Source organism: Acinonyx jubatus, chromosome D4 (assembly GCF_027475565.1).
Source record: "Acinonyx jubatus isolate Ajub_Pintada_27869175 chromosome D4, VMU_Ajub_asm_v1.0, whole genome shotgun sequence".
Lineage (NCBI taxonomy): Eukaryota > Metazoa > Chordata > Mammalia > Carnivora > Felidae > Acinonyx > Acinonyx jubatus.
This window is the reverse complement of record NC_069391.1, coordinates 14,168,958-14,187,030: the sequence shown is the minus strand read 5'-3', so window position 1 is coordinate 14,187,030 and position 18,073 is coordinate 14,168,958. Positions and strand designations below refer to the sequence as shown.

The following is an 18,073-nucleotide window of genomic DNA, read 5'->3' as shown; positions in this document are numbered from 1 at the left end:
ACGTAGTGGGAGCCCTTCTGTTTCACGGCAGAAATATTAACATGCCCCCGTCCCCGCTGGAAGAATTACGTAGTAATGCACTGACTGCCTTTCCTAAAATCTGAAAAAGTCCCGAATTCCAAAATATACCTGAGCCCAGGGGTTCCGGTAGGGATTTGTGGATGCGTGGTTATATTTGCTCTTCCCGGCTTCCTCTATTAGGCTTTGGGTCTCTTACTTTCAGTAATTCTGGATGAGCACAGTCAGAATAAGAAGGGGCCTCAGAGAACAACCAGCCTGGGTTTCCTAACCAGGAGTGGGTACCAGACTCTGAGAGCAATGACACACGGATCTATGTGCTTTGAGAAAGCTCCCGAGGGGTTCTGAGCCACAGTGAGAGCCACCGGTCAGGCCCAGCTTACACGGGAGGAAAACGAGGCCTCGGGGACGTATGAGTTGGCCAAGTGCAGACCGATTCAGGAGCTGGGCAGAACAGACCCATTGCAAAAAGCCTGAGATGAACCCCCCCAAAATCAGCTTGATGGTAAAAGCAGTCAAGCTTTGCTCCCCGCCCTCCCCCCCCCCCTTCCCCGCCTGGCTTTTCCACAGCCACATCCTCTCCGCTCCTCACAGCCTCCCCAGGCAAAGCCCCAAGCAAAGGTCACGTTGGCGCAAGGCAGTTTGGGAGCACGTTGGCCAGGAAGCTGACCGGGGACAGGCTGCCCTAATCTCTCCATTAGGCCTCATTGTCCCCATCTGTAAAACAGGACAATAACGGTATCCACCTTTCCTGCCTTCTTGGAAGAGCCAAGGAAACAGTGCTTAGCACATAGCAGGTGCATAATAGTTGCCTCGGATGGGATGTCGATGATCATATTGTCACACCTGAATTATTTATATTGTAACTACAAATATACACGTTTTTACATATTATATACAGCATGTATGATGTATATTATATGTACTTGATACATATGTAAAATGTATATTCTATGTAAATACATGTATCTGTATTTATATGCGGATATACACAATCTAATATATTATACAGAAATAGATAAATATAGATGTGTATAAACATAGACATCTGCTTCCCCTTTAAAAATTTTTTTTTTCAACGTTTATTTATTTTTGGGACAGAGAGAGACAGAGCATGAATGGGGGAGGGGCAGAGAGAGAGGGAGACACAGAATCGGAAACAGGCTCCAGGCTCCGAGCCATCAGCCCAGAGCTTGACGCAGGGCTCGAACTCACGGACTGTGAGATCGTGACCTGGCTGAAGTCGGATGCTTAACCGACTGCGCCACCCAGGCGCCCCTACTTCCCCTTTAAAAGCACGGCCAGCACAAAATATAAGGAGGTGGGTGGTATCGTGGAAAGAGATGTATTTTATGGCACTTTGTCATTTGCTACGGGAGCTCATCCTGTATGCTCATCCTGACAAGAACTGGCTTGTGCATTGTTGGTTGGGCCTCGTACCAATCCCGGGAGGCAGAAAAGAGCTTTGCAGGCATTTTACAGATGGAGAAGCTGAGGCTTCGAGATGTTAGGCACTTTGCACAGGCCACACAGGCAGAAAGTAGCCCGCTGGCTGCAGAGCCCGCCCCCCCCCCCGCCCCCCGCCCCGGGTGGCCTTCTGCAGGGGTGTGGACAGCTTTCGGTGCCTGCTTCCCTCTCCGCCACCAGTCAGAAGGGCCAGTGGCATGGACTGCATGGAAAGGGTGTGGAAACTGAGGCCCGGCCAGGTGGTCACCCGCCTAAAGCCATCGGTTCCTCTCACCCTCTCCTCCTGTCAGGGGTCCCTCCCTGCCCACCCACCCTTTGCTCCTCCGACCCCTCACCTCACGTTCTCAGAGAGACAGGCAGCACAGCAGAGGGCCCTGGGCTCTGGTGGGTCCGGGCAGGCGGTGGGGGGCCACCCAAAGGGAAACTCGTTCTCATCAGGGGCTGGGCGGGGGCTGCTGGCTGAGCCAGAGGCCATCCCGGGGTCCCAGGCTGGTCTGGGGGGCCCGTCTACGCTCCTCTGGGGCGGGGACCGGGCCTGTAAAGTCTGTGCTGAGAGAAGAGGTGAGTTCTCTCTGGTGAGCAGGAGTCTGACAACTTTATCTTTTTGCTGGCTTGTGTGGTTCAACGTCACAGCTGAGTCACAGCAGGGATGGGGCAGGAATTACCCTTTGTGGTGCAAAAAATCCCCTGGATGGTGACTGAAGGCTTTAGGAGTGTCCAGTCATTCTTTAAAGTGAGAGAGAAAAGAAAACAAGTCAGAGAGAAAAAAGAACCGTGCCGCGGATTTTCAGGAACTGCAGTCAAAAGTTCCCCTCTCTGAGCACCTTGGGCTGCTTCCTGCTGGCTTCCTCCTCCTCCTCCTCCTGGGGACTTCAGTGGCACGGTCACAGCCGGTGTTCCCTGGCACCCTGAAGCAGCCTAGAATTCTCGGTGAGGGTGCTCACCGCCCCAGTGGAAATCCCCAGGGTTCTGGAGGCTGGTTCAAAAATGCAAGCTCCAGGCGCTTTAGCTGTGCGCTGGCCCGAGTGTCTCAGGTAACAGTCACTTCCTCACAGTGGGTCTTCTTAACCTCATCTGTAAAAAAAGAGTCGTAACAGGTTGTCTCCAAGGCCCCTCTGGGCTCTGAGATTCTGGAAGCCGGTGGCCAAGCCACCGGAGGCAGCTGAGAGGCTTCTGATACCCTGGCCCTGCCCGTGGCATTCCTCGTCAGTCACGGTGATGACACAGGGCTCTCCGCTCCTTTGAAATTAGGCCTCGGGACCATGATCTGGGCCCTCCCCCCGCAATGCCCCACTCAGGAAGTCATAGGTGGCCACATACTTGGGTCAGGCGCTACCGCGTCCTGGCTCTGAGGAGAACAAAGCTCGAAATAAATACTAGGTCGCAGGAGTTGGGCTCAGTGGCCAAGTGGGACGGAGACCCATGGCTGTGTAGGAACTATGGTCCCTGGTATGTCTTCTGCATCCTGGGCAACATTTTCCTTCCTACTCCATAGAGCAACCTGCTGAGAATCCACTGGCCGCATATAGGCACAGAGGAACAAGATGCCTGGTCCAAAGTCAAAGCCCCCAGTAGCGGAGCATCAGCAACAGGTCTGTGGGACTCTAAGATCTGTGTTCTTTTACCCAAGCGCGAGGGACAAAAAACAAGGCAACTTGGTGGCGCTTACAGAGCTGGGATGGAGGGCAGAGATCCCAGCCTGTTTTCTCACCTGCTGGATGGTAGATCCACATCTTCCTATCCTGCTGGATTTTGCAAACTTTCATAGTGATTTCAAATCATGGGCTTTGAGGTCTGACACATGGGAGTTGGGATCCTGGGTCTTCCATTTACTGGCTTTGGGTCCTGGGACATGGCCTTTAACTCCTCTGAAAGTCAGTCTGTGCATCTGTGAAATGGGGATAATAGTTTCCACCTTCCCCGTCTGGTGTGATGGCGGAATGAGGTGAAGGGTGGGAACCTGGCGTGGTGCATGGCCCAAGGGGACCGCTTGGAAGGCTTTGGCATGGTGTTCCACTCAGGGCCACTGTGCTCCTTAGCTCTTCAAGATCAGGGAACGGAATTAAGACGGTAAATTTTGCTTATATAGCGTTTTCACACCCATCAACTTTACTTGAGCCTCGTAAGTGGGCAAGGCAGGTCAGATGTTGTCCTCTGACCCCAGAAAAATGCAACTGCCCCTCTTCGCCGGAACGACATTGGGGCTCCTGGCAAAGAGGGCATGGTACCCTACCACGGCAGTGTAAACTGGGACCTCCCTCCTCACCAGGGCCAGCCATGGCCTGGCCCTCTCAGCAAACGACCTTGAGGCCTACTTCAGAGAAAGGCAGTCCCTTAACCACATACCCCAAACCTGCAAACTTCCCTGCATCCCCACCAATTCTCTCTTTCCCCTCCTTCGGCACAGACAGGATCTTATCTCCCATCCGAGTTCTGGGTCCCTTTCTCCTAGTCCCCTTTCTCTCCTCTCCGTCTTCCAATGCCTCCTTCTCCACCAGCTCTTCCATACGAACATCAAAATATGCCCAAGTTGTTCCAATAATAAAAGTGGAAAATGATCGGTACAGCATTTTAGGGCCACGTTAAGTACTTTTAACTGTCTCAGCTAATCTTCACATGATCCTTAACAGGCAGGCATTGTCCATCATCATCATCATCATCATCATCATCCCCATTTTACAGATCAGAAACTGAGGCACAAACCGGTTAAGTGACTTGTCCAAGATCTCGCAGATAGTGGGCGGGGACCCCGGACCCCAGAGCCTGGGCTTTAACCACACGGTCTGCTTTAAACTGCTCTTCATCCTTATCCCAAAGTCCTCCCCTGCGTCGACACTCTCTCCTCACTTTATCAGAACTTCTGGAAAAGACTGGCTCCATGGAGAATTCCTCACTCGAATCTCCGGGAACCATCTCCCCAAGATTCTCAATGTTGGAGTCACCAAATGCCCGGGGCCTGTCCCCGCTATCCAACCTGCCCTCTGGCCAGCACCTCACACCATTGGTGGCTTCTCCTTTCAAATTCCCTTCCTCCCTTTGGCTTTTGCACCCTCTCCGTGTACCTCCCACCCCCCACTTCTCAGGACAGTCCTTATATTCTCCTTGCCCCCCTTCTCTTCTGCTCTGAACCTCCACTGGCCCCATCTCCGTGGCTCCACCGCGGGATCTGCACGGTTGGAGTCTCTCCGCGCCGCATACACCCCCTCCTCCCAGCCGTCCACTTGCCCTTTCCGGCGCCCTTGACCAGACCCCTGGGTCTCTGTGGGCTGGCCCCAGGATGGGGTTGGGCGCCCGGCTTTTCGATCCCATAGCGTCCCCCACAGCCCCCTGCTCCATGAGGCCGATGCCGGATTGCCTGTCTGTGCCCCCCAGCCTCAATCGTGCATCCCTCCCGACCCCGGGCAGGTGACTGTCGCCTCGCCACCGCCACATCAGGTGCGTGCCCAGCGCCGAGAGCAGAGCGGCGCCCGCCACTCTTCGAGGAGGGGGCGAACCCCCGGGGCTGCCCCCGCTGCCCGCAGGAAGGGCTGGGGTAGGAGTCCGGGGGCGGGCTCCGCAGCCGCGGCGTCCAGGTCACGGGCCGCGCCGGGAGGCCTGCGCCTGGGGAGTCCCCCGCCCGAGCCAGCGGGAGCCGGGGCGGCCCGGGCCGGGGAGCGCGGGGGCGGGGGCCGCCGGCAGCCCCGCGGCGGGGTGGCCTGGGGTGGGGGCGGGGTGCAGTGCAACCAACCTCGGCGCCGCCGCCGCCGCCGTCGCCTCCCCGCGGCCCATCGGGAGCTTCCGGTGGGGCGCCGGGGACGTGGCCCGGGAGGCGGAAGCCGGGAAGGCCCGGGGCAGGTCCCCGCGGCCCCCGCCGACGCCCCCGGCCGCCCCGGGGGCGGGGCGGGGCGGGCGCCTCTCCGATGGGGAAACTGAGGCTCGGGGCGGGATCTGCGGCGTGGGCGCCGGCACGCGGCCACGGCCCTTCTCCCCTGGCACAAATGCGGGACTCAGAAAAGCATTCGCGGAGGAAACGAATGCGCACCTGGGACTCGCCCCCCTGCCCGCCCCCCTCTCCGGCTTGCCTGAAATCCCGCGTGGGGACGGGACGAGCAGCAGCAACACCGCCAAGCTTGGCTCTCCTGGGTTCGCGCCAGGAGCCGGGCCCAGGGCTCGCGCGGCTGCGGGCTGCTCGGCGCGCAGCGGTCCGCAGAGATGCTGCAGAGCGGTTCCGAAGGCACGCGACCAAACTGGATGTTTTAAGGCACCGAGTCTGGTTTCACCTACATACGCACGCACACCAGGCCACTTACCCGCCGTGCGTTTGGGTGCATCAGTCAAAATCGTTACGGAACTTAATGGAATTTTTAAGAGATACGAACGGCCTTCGGTTTTATGAATTTGACGAAGGCTCCTTCTTCATCACGCCTCTGATAGCTGCAGGACTGTTAGCTGAGGGAGGAGTGAGGCTGCCCACTTGGTTGGTTTGCTTTGGTTTTAGTTACTGGGAGAGGCATCTAGTAAGTTCTCTTTATGTGTCAGGGTCTCTCTCTTTTTTTTTTTTTTTTTTTTTGGTCTGATACTTAACTGTGTTTTTATTTTAAAAAAATTTAATATTTCTTTGCTTATTTATTTATTTATTTATTGCGGGGGGGGGGGGGAGAATGAGCGGGGGAGGGGCAGAGAGAGAGAGAGAGAGAGAGAGAGAGAGAATCCCAAGCAGGCACCCACCCTCAGCCTGGAGCTGGAGGCGACCGATCTCCCCAACCCTGGGATCGTGACCCGAGCTGAAATCAGCCTCATGGTTAAGCACCTGTGTCCACCCAGGTCCGCCCCCCACGCCCAGGGTTTAGTATTCTAACCTGAGATGTGTTTAAGCCTCCTTAAGAAGGGCAGACCTTCTTCTAGCTTCTGAGGGAGTAGCTGATGCTCCAGGCAGAGAGCTGTGCTGCTGAAGGGCGAGCCTTCAGGTCCTCCCTGGAGGGGACACACCTGCTCAAGCAGAGGGTCTCAGGGGCTTCTAATAGTGGCAGTCTGTGGGAAGTTTGACCAGTGGTGTCCTCTGGAGGGTCTTTCAATCCTGAGAGGAAAGGATTGAGTTTTGCATCTCTGGTTTAAAAACTCATTGATTCGGGGCATTTGGGTGGTTCCGTTGGTTAAGCGTCCGACTTCAGCTTGGGTCACGATCTCACGTTTGTGAGTTCAAGCCCCCAGCCGGGCTCTATCCTGACAGCTTGGAGCCTGGAGCCTGCTTCGGATTCTGTGTCTCCCTCTCTCTCTTCTCTCTCTCTCTCTCTCTCTCTCTCTCCCTCCCGCACTCGTGCTCTGTCTCTGTCTCTCTCTCAAAAATAAATAAACATTAAAAAATGTTTTTAAATTAAAAAAATCGATTCCCAACTCAGTCCAATCTGGGAAGGATTTGGGACCTGTGAAAGCCATTCTCTGGTCCCACCTCTCTCCCAACCACCTCTCCGCCCCCCAAAACAAAGCAGTGTAAGTGCACCAGCAGCCTGACCTCACTCTCTTCATGTGTCACTTCCTGTTTTCAAATTAATGAGCTCATTTGGTGGAAATTCACCAAGGGAAATAGTTTAATTTTGGAAAGTACCAAAAACTTATCTGTAGTCATTTGGCTTATTCTGGGGGGCTCTTGAAATTGAGGGGGACTCACCAGAGGACCTCTGAGTGCTCGGGGAATGGCGAGGCTGAAGAAATTGAAAGCCAAGCCCCATGAGGCTGAATCTGACTCAGAAAGGAAACGAAACCTTTTGGAGACCACTCATCTCTACCCGGTAGAGAAAAAAAAAATTTTTTTTTTCTAAAAATAAGTTTTAAAAGAAATGTAGTCGTCTGGCTAAGCCCTAAGATCTGGTGGTCTGAGCGTGAGGCCGCGACTGAGGAACAAGAAAGAGAAGGGAAGTAGGGAGGGTTTGAGCCTCAGTGGTTCCTTTCACATCTGTATCTGCTGGGTTCGTTCTAAGAGGCACCAAAAGACTTCCATCCTCCGCTTCTGCCCCAAACCTTCAGCCACCAGGCTGTTGATATTGAAGTTGCCCTCCTGTGCTCCTAGCCTTTTGAGCTTGTGGCTCCTGAAAGGAGCTATGTGCTGAACGATCAGAAGGACGCTGGGTAATTAAAGTTTTGTGAGCCGTGCTGCACTGTTCGAGCACATGTGACAAGCCCCTTACGTGTCCGACCACCTCCTGGCCTGCCCTATTTCCTAGAGCAGAGATTTTTAATCCTTTCCAAGATGGAGAATAGAAAAACGGTAAAAGCTGACCACGCTCTGACAACTTGGTACTGGGAGGAAAGGGACTGTAATCTTCCCTCTCTCTGCCCCCACCCAAAATCTCTAAGCGATATACTGGAGGATATATGTATATACTGGAATGAGCACTGGATTAGAAGTCAGACTTGCGTTCCATTTGGTTTTTCCTCGCCTCTAACCAGTTGTTTGGGATAAATAAATGAATGCTTAAGTCATAGTCCAAAAAAAAATAGTTCATAGATTTTTTTTTTTTAATAGTGGAAAACAACCTTAAAGACCATAGAATGGGTTGGGTTTTTTCAAACTTCGTATTAGCTGTAGGACTGTGTCTTTGAATGCTTTCTCTCATGGAACCCAAATAGATAAAAATGCAAGGAGCAGAGACTGTGTCAAACAGAGCAGGTGGCCCGGAGCCTGTGCACTGGCCTTCTGTCCTCCCTAGCCTGACCTCTGGGCTCTGGGGATGTGCTTTAGAAAATCATGGACCTAATGAGATGTTCTCAGGTCCCACATGTGGAAACCGGGATTCTCTCCTGGTCTGACTTGCCTCAGCTGTCCCAGGCCGTTCACCCTGAACTCTGACAACCGTGACTTTACATGCGCGATGGAGTTCAGCTGCTGGTGACCCAGGGCATTAGAGGAAGGGAGACGTTCCCCTGGACTGGGTCATCAGCCTTCTGGGGGAAGGCAGGATCAGGTGTCAGCCTAAGCATCTGGAGGATTGGGGTCTGTGGTTATGGTAAAAATGATAACAGTGACAAGAGGGGAACAGATACCCTCAGGGATCCTTTGCACACCATGATTTTTAGTTTACAGAATCCAGGTCTAGGGTACAGGTGTGTGAAGTGGGGCCACCCGACTCCTTGACCCAGACCAATATGGCAGCTCACCCTCCAGCCCCTTAATTCTGGGCATTTCTTTAACAAGAGACACCTTAATGTCTTCTTCGGGGAGAGGAGAGGAGCTGAGTCATGGTGATCCATTTAAAGGTCAGGGGGGATCTTCCTGAGGGCGGGCTGGTAGAGGAGAAGGAACTCAGAGAGTCCATTCTGGGGGAGGATAGAAGGTGCATCACAGTTGCTGCAGACATTTTCAATGACCTCACCCTGCGTATATTTACTGAACATTTACATGGTGTTAGGCCGTAAGCAAGGCCCCACTCTACCGCTGTGAATGACAGACATGGCTCCTAGCCCATCATGGCTACCATCTGGATGTACATGAACCAACTGCGTGAATCCAGTCAGCGAATGACAGCCAACTGGGCATGCTGCTATTTGTCAACAACCTTAAAATGTGGAGCCCAGGATGGGCTATCCTCCCTCTGCTTCGAAATACTGACGGCTCCCGATTTTTCCCTTATATTCCTTCTTTTCGTTGCCAGTAACCTGCCTTGTTCCTCGTATTCACAGCCTGTGTTTAGTAAAAACAGTTAGTGAACAGCTTTCCCGTTAGCATTATCTTAATCCCCTCTGATAACTGCTGATTCCTGCGCCAGGAAATGTAATTAAACAGATGATTACAGGCTAGCGGTTACCTAGGAGAGGAGGAGACCAAATTATATTGGGTGCTTCCACCCAAATTCCGTACTTCTCCGGGGTAACTTCTGTACAAAGGACATCAGCGACAAAATAAAGAAATACACCAAATGATTCTGTGAAAACTTTAGCCTCCCTGCTTTGGTGTGATGACGAAAAATGTCCCCCGAGTTTCCTTCCCTCAGCCTCCGTTAACACTCTGTAGGAAAATTATAATACACTATAATAATTATAATACATATAATTTTTATAATAATATAAAAATAATTATAACACATATAATTTTAATAATTTTTAATAATAATATAAAAATTATAATTCATATAATTTTTATAATAATATAAAAATTATAATACACTATAATTCCTACTCCGTAGGAATAATATAATAGGCAATTTACAACATGTGCCTATTTACAAGTTTTTTTTTTTCTTGTGGCCCCACTAGAGTGTAGGAGTTATGGGAATATAGGAAATTAGATGCATGAAAGTAGGATTGTATTTGATTTCTTCATTATTGTTGTCGGCTTAGCACAGTGCCTGGCACATGGGAGGCGTTCGATAAACATTTGTTCCATGGGGACTGCCGTGTAACACACGATCCGTGCACATTTTCAGGGAAGGTGAGCATCGTTAATGATGCATCATCAGAACACATTTCAGTATCTTAGACTTGGCTGTTTTTAGGGTGTTGTGATGACAGAGGTGGCAAAAATTTGATAAGAAATCTGGGGTTGTTTGTGGAAGGGAGTTTTTAAGTCTGGCGATTTTCACCATCTTAAAATGGTGAGTTTTCCACTCTCCACAGAGTTTCAGATTGTAAGGTCAGGAACAAAGTGCCTCTGAAGTTCCTTGAATTGCAGTCTTCACAGCTGTCCCTAGGGGGTTCCCAATTATTTGTGGGACTGGCCACTTTGAAACTGCAATGGGGATTTCAATTTATGACACAAATGCCAGTGATACTCGTGGGGATAGCGACGTGGTTTAGGCAAAGAGCTTGACCGATGGACCCTTTGATAAGGACAAGCTCCTAAGAGGCCAATAATGAGGAAGGCAAACATCTTTGGATTAATACTAGTCACCTACTCCCTCTCTTCACTGTCTCTGGTCACCTGTGTACCCCGCTCTAAAAGCTTGGTTTTACGTGTGTTAAATTCCTTCTTTCACGGGATCTGGCCATCAAGACTCTCCTAAAGGTGGACGCCCCGGGCCTCCAAGGCCTTTTCCTGGGCTACAGACACACTGCTGTGCCTTTACACATACTTTTGAGAGATTGGGTTTCCCAGGCTCTCGGCTGGTGCAAAACAAGAAAACTGGATGTTTTAGCTCAATGGCAGTCAACCTCAGGCTGAGGAGGGGCATATCCCACTCCGTCCTGAGGACTCAGCCTGAGAGAGAAAAATCAGGCAGTGGGGAGAGCTTTTGCTTAGGATTCATGACTGTGGGGAAATTCCCATCCACCCTTGAGCCTCATTTTCCCCCATCTGTGAACTGGGAGAATGACCTCAGAGGAATCCTTTAGGGCAAACCCTTTAGCCACTCACGCCCTGGTGCTGGAGAAGGGGTACCCCTCTCCCACCTGTCTAGGGGCTCCTTTCCCCACCTGGACCAGGACCACCTCTATAACGGATGCTGGAAGCTTCCACCGGATGCCTCGTCTTTTTGGACTCCAGACTTTTTTTTTTTTTTTTTAATAAGAGAAAACAATGAGAAAAACCTCCTCTGATGAATTTCTTTCAGAGCTCGAGCCAGATGAATTCCCAGCACAAGCCAAGACTTGGCAGCAAGAATGTGGGATGGGGAGTAAGAGGCTAAGAATCACGGCTATAGCTAGTACTCCGTCGAAATAAGAAAACAATGCCCAAGCTCGGGGCTGGGGAGGGTTGTGAGTGTGGGGTTGGTATTTGTTCATCTCTTCTGACCTTCTTATCTTACAGAAGGGAAAATGGGGGCCCAGGGAGGGGAACGAGCTTGCACAGCAAGTCACAGGTCCAGAGGGGTCTTCCTCTATGTTCTGGTGCTCTTTTGTCCCAAGATGTCTCGATAATACCCTGTCCTGTCTTGTTCCAGCCTGCATGTTGCACACAGTGGGGGCCCGGTAACTATCTGTTATGAGGAGCTTATTTGCCATCTTAAGAGGAATCAGGGATAGTAGGAAGATATCTGTCCTACCATTCACACCTGTAGGTTCCCAGCGTGAATTTTAACAAATACACTTTTAGCTTAAACCATGAGCCTCTTTGCTCATTTTATTTTATTTTTTTTTTTTTAGGTTTATTTATTTATTTTGAGAGAGAGAGCAAGCAAGGGAGGGGCAGAGAGAAGAAAGGAGAGAATCCTGAGCAGGCTCCCGAGTGTCAGCACAGAGGCCGATGCGGGGTTTGAACTCTCGAACCTTGAGATCACGACCTGAGCTGAAATCAAGAGTTGGATGCTTAACCGACCGAGCCACCCAGAAGCCCCTATTATTTATTTATTTTTAAAGTGAGCTCAGGGCGCCTGGGTGGCTCAGCTGGTTAAGCGTCTGACTTCGGCTCAGGTCATGATCTCATGGTTTGTGAGTTCAAGCCCCGCGTTGGGCTCTGTGCTGACAGCTCAGAGCCTGGAGCCTGCTTCAGATTCTGTATCTCCCTCTCTCTGACCCTTCCCCTCTCACACTGTAGCTCCCTGTCTCTTAAAAATAAATAAACATTAAAAAAAAAAAAAGTGGGCTCTATACCCAACGTGGGGCTTGAACTCACAACCTCTAGATCAAAGGTCGCATGCCCTACTGACTGACTGAGCCAGCCAGGTGTCCCGTGTTTGCTCATTTAAAAAGAACCATAGTATATACATTCAGCAACACTTTCTGGGGGAGAGCGTTGTCTTAATCATTTGGGAGCTGTAACTGACGCATTTTGGAAATGTAAAAATCGAATAGGCCAGAAAAGCCATTCTTTGTGGCTGCCATCCTCGGGTACTATCGTTGGTAACAAGTGTCCGGCCACACAGCCTGAGCCTGGGGTAGGGTCCGCAGGCCTCTCTGCCCCTCTGATGCCTGCAGCTGGAGCTGCCCGGGGAGGCTGGGGCCCTGGCACCAGCCTCTGCCCAGTGTTGCTTCTCCTTTCAGAGAGAACATGTCTGCACACAAGCCCTCCTGAACCAGCTTGGAATCCCTCCAAGGACGGACCTGGAGACCAGCCAGGAGCGAGGGTGCTCCTGGGAAGGACGCATCCATGGGAAGCAGAGACCGTGGCAGGCTTGCAGGATGGCCAGGTCTTCCGAGGTTTGAAGAAAAACTGGAAATCTGGATTTTTATGCAGAACGTCCTGATTTTTAGAACGCTCCGTGAGCCGAAACACACATCCAAACTGGACGAGCGTCCCCACAAACTGTGGGCTCCTACTTGCGCCCCCTGATGGAGCCTGGCACACACGTGACCTAGGCAGGCAAGCCCTGCCCAGAGCTCACCCAGACTTTGCACGAACTGTGTACTTACCCAGGTGCAGACCTTGCAGGCACGTGATGGAGAGAAGTCATCAGACGTTTACATACACTCGCTATCTCCTACGACGTCATCGTAGTCTGTTAACTTTCCAGCTAAGGAGACCGAGTGTCATCTCCAAAGTCAAGTAGCTAGCGTGTGGCTGGGCTTGCACCCTGGGCTGCAGACCACAAAGCTAGTGAATGGCCACCCAAACTGCCTCCCAGGTGCCTGTACTCCCAACTGAAAGCCTGCTGATTTGCATCCCTTGCTAAACTCAGCTCCTTGTGCTCAGGGACTGTGTCTCATCTGTCGCTGCGTCCCCATCCCCTAGCACAGGGCACAGTGGAACATAGAAAGTGCTCAATAAATACTTGGTTGGGGGGGCTGTCCTCAGGCAAACAGACAAGTGTGCATAGACAGTCCCTATGAACCCACGTAGAGTCACCTAACTCTACCATGCCCAGGAACACCTGGACACTCAGCCTCCCACGGGAACACCCCCTGCCCCCGTCCCCCACCTCCCAGAGCATCCAACCGAGCTGGGCCTCCCTGAGCCCCCCTGCCAGCCTCGCCCAAAACCTTCACAAATCGTTTCCTGGAAATCTCAAGGCGGCTGTGGTGTTCTTTTTCCCTAACTCAGGAGACAACTCAGCAGTTTTGTTTTTCAAAGTCTGGGACTCATAAACCTGGAATCCTTTCTTCGTTTTTTCCACTAGAATTTTCCTTGGCTGGACGCCTCTCCCCAGGGCTTTGGCCAAGAGGTTACGCTCAGCACGCCCTCTGCCGGGCTCGGTCCTCCCAACCCAGTGGGCAGTTGCAGAGGGGGAAAGACGGGACCTGTCTCAGATGCAATCACTTTACAGAGGGGGAAACTGAGTCAGGCGGTGGTAATGGGGTGAGGTTGGGGAAGGTAGACTCCTTCCAAGTATGTGCCAATGTGTGCTACAACTAAGTGGCTTTGTGATTTTAAACTTAACAGAAGACCATCGGGGAAGGGAAGGGGAAAAATAGTTTCAGAGAGGGAGGCAAACCTCTAAGAGTCTCTTAAATGCAGAGAACAAACTGAGAGTTGATGGGGGGGGGCTGTGGGAGGGGAAAATGGGTGATGGGCACTGAGGAGGGCACTTGTGGGACGAGCACTGGGTGTTGTATGTAAGGGATGAATCACGGGAATCTACCCCCGAAACCAAGAGCACACCGTATACGATGTATGTTAGCCAACCTGACAATAAGTTATATTTAAAAATAAAATAAACTAAAAAAAAAAAAGAAGAAGAAGAAGAAGAAAGAGCTTCCAGAGCTCAAACATGGCAGAAAAAGCTGTCTGCTCTCATTGGCCTCTGTGTGGGGCAGAAGGCAGAGGTCTAGGAACTTGGTCAGTTTCAACTTTTTCCTTGACTCCCCATCACATTTAATTGGCAAGGAAATCAAGACACAGAGAGAGGTTGGGGGAAGGAGCAGGAGTGACATTCTCTGAGCGTCGGCTCTGTGGTAGCTGTGTGGACAAGGTCTCTCTTGCTTAATTGTCACAGCAGCCTGTGGTAAGTGGTTTTGTCTCCATTTTACAGGTTAACGCATAGAGGCTGAGGGAGGTCTCGAGATCGAAAAGGGTAGGGGCAAAGCTGGGGTTTGAATCCGAACCTGCTGTTTTCTTGGCTTTGCAGGCTTCTAGATTTTTCCCATTTGGCTTCAGTGGGCCCAGGGTGAAGATTTTGTGGCTGGGCTCATGGACACAAGGTTTTTATGGCCCTTCTGCTCAGAAAGGACGGCCCTCCCCTAGGCCTCTCGCAGAGGGCAGCTTGGGGGGCCCCGGGGCAATGGGCTGGGCAGCTCCGTCAGGCTTGAAGCTGAGGGCTCCAGGGCTGGAAGGAGGGTCCTGGGACGAGCAGCTGCGCCAAGACCCCTTAACTAAGAGTAAAAAGAGGATTGGGTGTCTTTATAAACTGAACTCAGGAGAAGATCCAAAGGGCAAGCAAGGGTTTTCCTGGAAAAGAAAGCAAGTCCTGGAAGGTTTTTGTTTTGTTTTTCTTCTTAATGGGACCCTGGTTAATGACTCAAGGAAATGAAGAACACATTTCACCAAGAATTAGTCACTGCCTTTCTCAACCCGCCCTCCATCTTGCTGCCCCGTTGGAAACCTTCAGGACTGACTTCCTGCAGACAAAGATCCAAACCCCGTGTCTTGTTCATGTCGGGTCTGGCTCGGCCTTATCTTTCACTTGTCCCGTTTAAACAAACTACTTAGTGGTAATCTATACACTCCTCCTCGATTCCACCACTGGGCGTGTGTCCACACAGTTCCCCCTCTCTGAAAAGACTTCGTTTCAGCTTCTGCTTGTCTTCCTCCTTCTTTAGGACCCAGCTCAGAGGCTGCCTTCTCCATGGAACCTTCTCTACTGCGTCCAGCAGGGACTATGCTGCCTCGGGCTGACCTTACGGATACATGTGCCAGTTCTCCTCAGAGACCGGAACTCCTGAGAAACAGTGGTGGAGGCACCTTTGATTCCCCTGTCTGAGCACGTGTGTGTGTGTCCTTCATACTACTTAGCGGTATGGTGTAATGGCAAAAGCCCCGAGACCCTTGGGGCTGCCTTTAGATTAGAGCTGAGCAAATTTTGTGTTGGAGTGAGCTCTTGTGTGGCCCCCTTTCTCAAGTCAAGAAAGAGGGGCTTCTCTGCACCTGAAACTAATATAATATTGTATGTTAATTATACTGAAAGAGAGAGGGAAGAACGGAGAGAGACAGATGTTCCCTGGAGTCTACTCAGAAAGCTTAATATGTGTCTATGGTAGTTTGAGACGGGGAGACGGGGGAGACTGGCATCTCACAGCCACCATAGAAATCTGAAGGATGAGAGGGGCGCCTGGGTGGCTCAGTGGGTTAAAACATCCGACCTCGGCTCAGGTCATGACCTCACGGTTCGTGAGTTCGAGCCCCGCGTCGGGCTCTGTGCTGACAGCTCGGAGCCTGGAGCCTGCTTCAGATTCTGGGTCTCCCTTTCTCTCTGCCTCTCTCCTGCTCGGCTGTATCTCTCTGTCTCAAAAAAAAAAAAAAAAAAAACATTAATAAAAGATTCAAGGGATGATAGATGGGTACCATCTTAGGCAAACAAGACAAAGGGGAGGGGGCACTGTCAGATCGGCCTGAATGCCCCAAGATGGTTTGTGCAAAGGATGCTGTTCCCAGGGACTAGAAGTGGGCCATGCATTGGAAGAACTGATGTGAAGGCCTGTTAGGTGTGTCTAACGGGGGGCATGAGCTGAAGTTATCTCTGGATTTTTAGGTCGCAGAAGGAGTGAACAATGGGATACAAGGTGGTGCCATGCCCACATTAGGGTGAGAGGTCCTCAGAGCTTGTGGGCCAAGTGTCTGAAAAGCCCATGGATGTGTCCACACAAGGGTTAGCTTTAAAGCCATCTTATGATAGTGTTGGTCAGGTAAGAGCTCTCCTTTTTTTTTTTTTTAAGTGTTTATTTAGTTTTGAGAGAGAGAGAGAGAGAGATACAGAGACAGAGCATGAGCAGGGGAGGGGCAGAGAGAGAAGGAGACACAGAATCCGAAGCAGGCTCCAGACTCCAAGCTCCAAGCTGTCAGCACAGAGCCCAATGCGGGGCTCGAACCCATGAACCACGAGATCATGACCTGAGCCGTAACCAAGAGTCGGACGCTCGACCGAATGCGCCACCCAGGCGCCCCTCCTGCTCTCCTTTCTTCTGCCTCTCCTCACCTCGCCACTCCCCACCCCTCTAGCCCTGGAGAAGTCAGAATCACAGTTAGCAAAGTGGGGAAAAGAACAGCTGTCCACGCCCCTGTCCCCAGCTATAACAGTCCTACCTGCAGCAAGCCCTGTTGGAACAAAAGGTGGAATTAAAAAAACATTTTTTTTAATGTTTATTTATGTTTGAAGGAGAGAGAGACAGAGCATGGGTGGGGGGAGGGGCAGAGAGAGACGGAGACACAGAATCTGAAGCAGGCTCCAGGCTCTGAGCTGTCAGCACAGAGTGCGACGCGGGGCTCGAACTCACGGACCTCGAGATCATGACCTGAGCCGAAGTCGGACGCTTAACCGACTGAGCCACCCAGGCGCCCCTAAAAGGCAGCATTTTAAATCAAATTTGGGATTTTGCTTTTGTCTGGGACTGAGCATCTCATTTAGGAATAGCGTTTGTTTGGTGATTGAAGTGGTCACCGGACTTTTCATTTCCTGGGAGTGGCAGACAGGTTGGAGGATGCTTGAAGTCTCATTGAGGGGCAGAGAAAGGGCGACCCTCCTTTGGGGGGCTGGGAAATGAAATTAAGTTGATTTATGATTATACACTGTGAGTCTTACTCAATGGATTGATTCTCTTTGCTATTGTAAAGTGGGATGTCTTCTTCGGTGATATTTTTCTACTCACCAGCGTTTGCTTCTATCACTTCTTCCAAAGCAGTTAAGTCCCCGTGCTCCCCCTAGATAAAGTCACTTAACGGGCACTAAACGTTGAGCTGGGCTTCAGGCTTCAGATTCCTACCTTGAGGGAGATTTTAAGGAGCCTCATGTCCACAGGCCAACAGACTCGGTATCTATTTTCCTTTGCTGCACGTTCCTGTATGACAATCAAATTCTGATTCTCCTGTTCTACTAAATGTAACAGCCTTCAGTTTATATCTGCCCTGTGCCAGGTCTTGTGCTTCGGGATACAGAGAGGAGCCCCGGTCCTCAAGGAGCTCACATAGCAATGACAGGACACGGATAAGCCATCAGGACACTCGGTGTGTGGTGAGAGTTCCAGCATAGGTGTGCTCACAGAGGGTGGCTTACTGGAGGTTTCACCAAGTCTATCCTTTTTTTTTTTTTTTTTAAATTTTTTAACGTTTATTTATTTTTTGAGACAGAGAGAGACAGAGCATGAGCGGGGCAGGGGCAGAGAGAGAGGGAGACCCAGAATCCGAAGCGGGCTCCAGGCTCCGAGCTGTCAGCACAGAGTCCGATGCGGGGCTCGAACTCACGGACCGTGAGATCATGACCTGAGCTGAAGTCCGATGCTTAACCAAATGAGCCACCCAGGCGCCCCTTGCCAAGTCTAACCTTTGATGCTGCCACAATGCTTGGCCTGTGGTAGACACTCTGAATCAGACAATTCGACACTTCTCATCCGCACGCAGATGGTCGTTACGTAATGGCAGTCGCCGGCTCTGTGTGCGTAACAGTATCATAAGCATTTTCCAGGTTCCTACCTGTCTTCAGAATGATTCTCTTTCAGAGGCGACCTACCATTTCATAGAATGTGTATGCCATCATTTATGTAATCGTTTCTCCCTTTCTAGGACATCACTTTGTATGTCATGTAGCTCTATCGT

At 51.2% G+C, this 18,073-nt stretch overlaps 1 protein-coding gene and 1 long non-coding RNA gene across 7 annotated transcripts in view; one reads left to right on the top strand and one right to left on the bottom strand.

The window, feature by feature from the left end:
• Positions 1–5,937, bottom strand: part of TRAF1 (TNF receptor associated factor 1) — a 23,344-nt gene extending 17,407 nt beyond the window's left edge. Inside the window, exons 1-4 of one of the 6 annotated variants that reach the window (XM_053204703.1) lie at positions 5,213–5,452; positions 3,197–3,373; positions 2,310–2,559; positions 1,821–2,211 (exon numbers count right to left, since the gene is read on the bottom strand). In XM_053204703.1, the coding sequence (XP_053060678.1) occupies positions 1,821–1,960 (140 nt within the window). In that variant the 5' untranslated portion in view covers positions 1,961–2,211; positions 2,310–2,559; positions 3,197–3,373; positions 5,213–5,452. Of the gene's footprint in view, positions 1–129; positions 229–1,820; positions 2,212–2,309; positions 2,560–3,196; positions 4,571–5,212; positions 5,456–5,774 lie in introns of those variants that run through there. The other 5 variants (XM_027034979.2, XM_053204704.1, XM_027034977.2 and 2 more) reach the window with 5 other exon arrangements.
• On the top strand, positions 4,586–18,073 carry LOC128312120 (uncharacterized). The gene is made up of 3 exons (XR_008290986.1): positions 4,586–4,920; positions 12,376–14,280; positions 15,088–18,073. It is a non-coding gene; the product is annotated as an uncharacterized LOC128312120 (long non-coding RNA).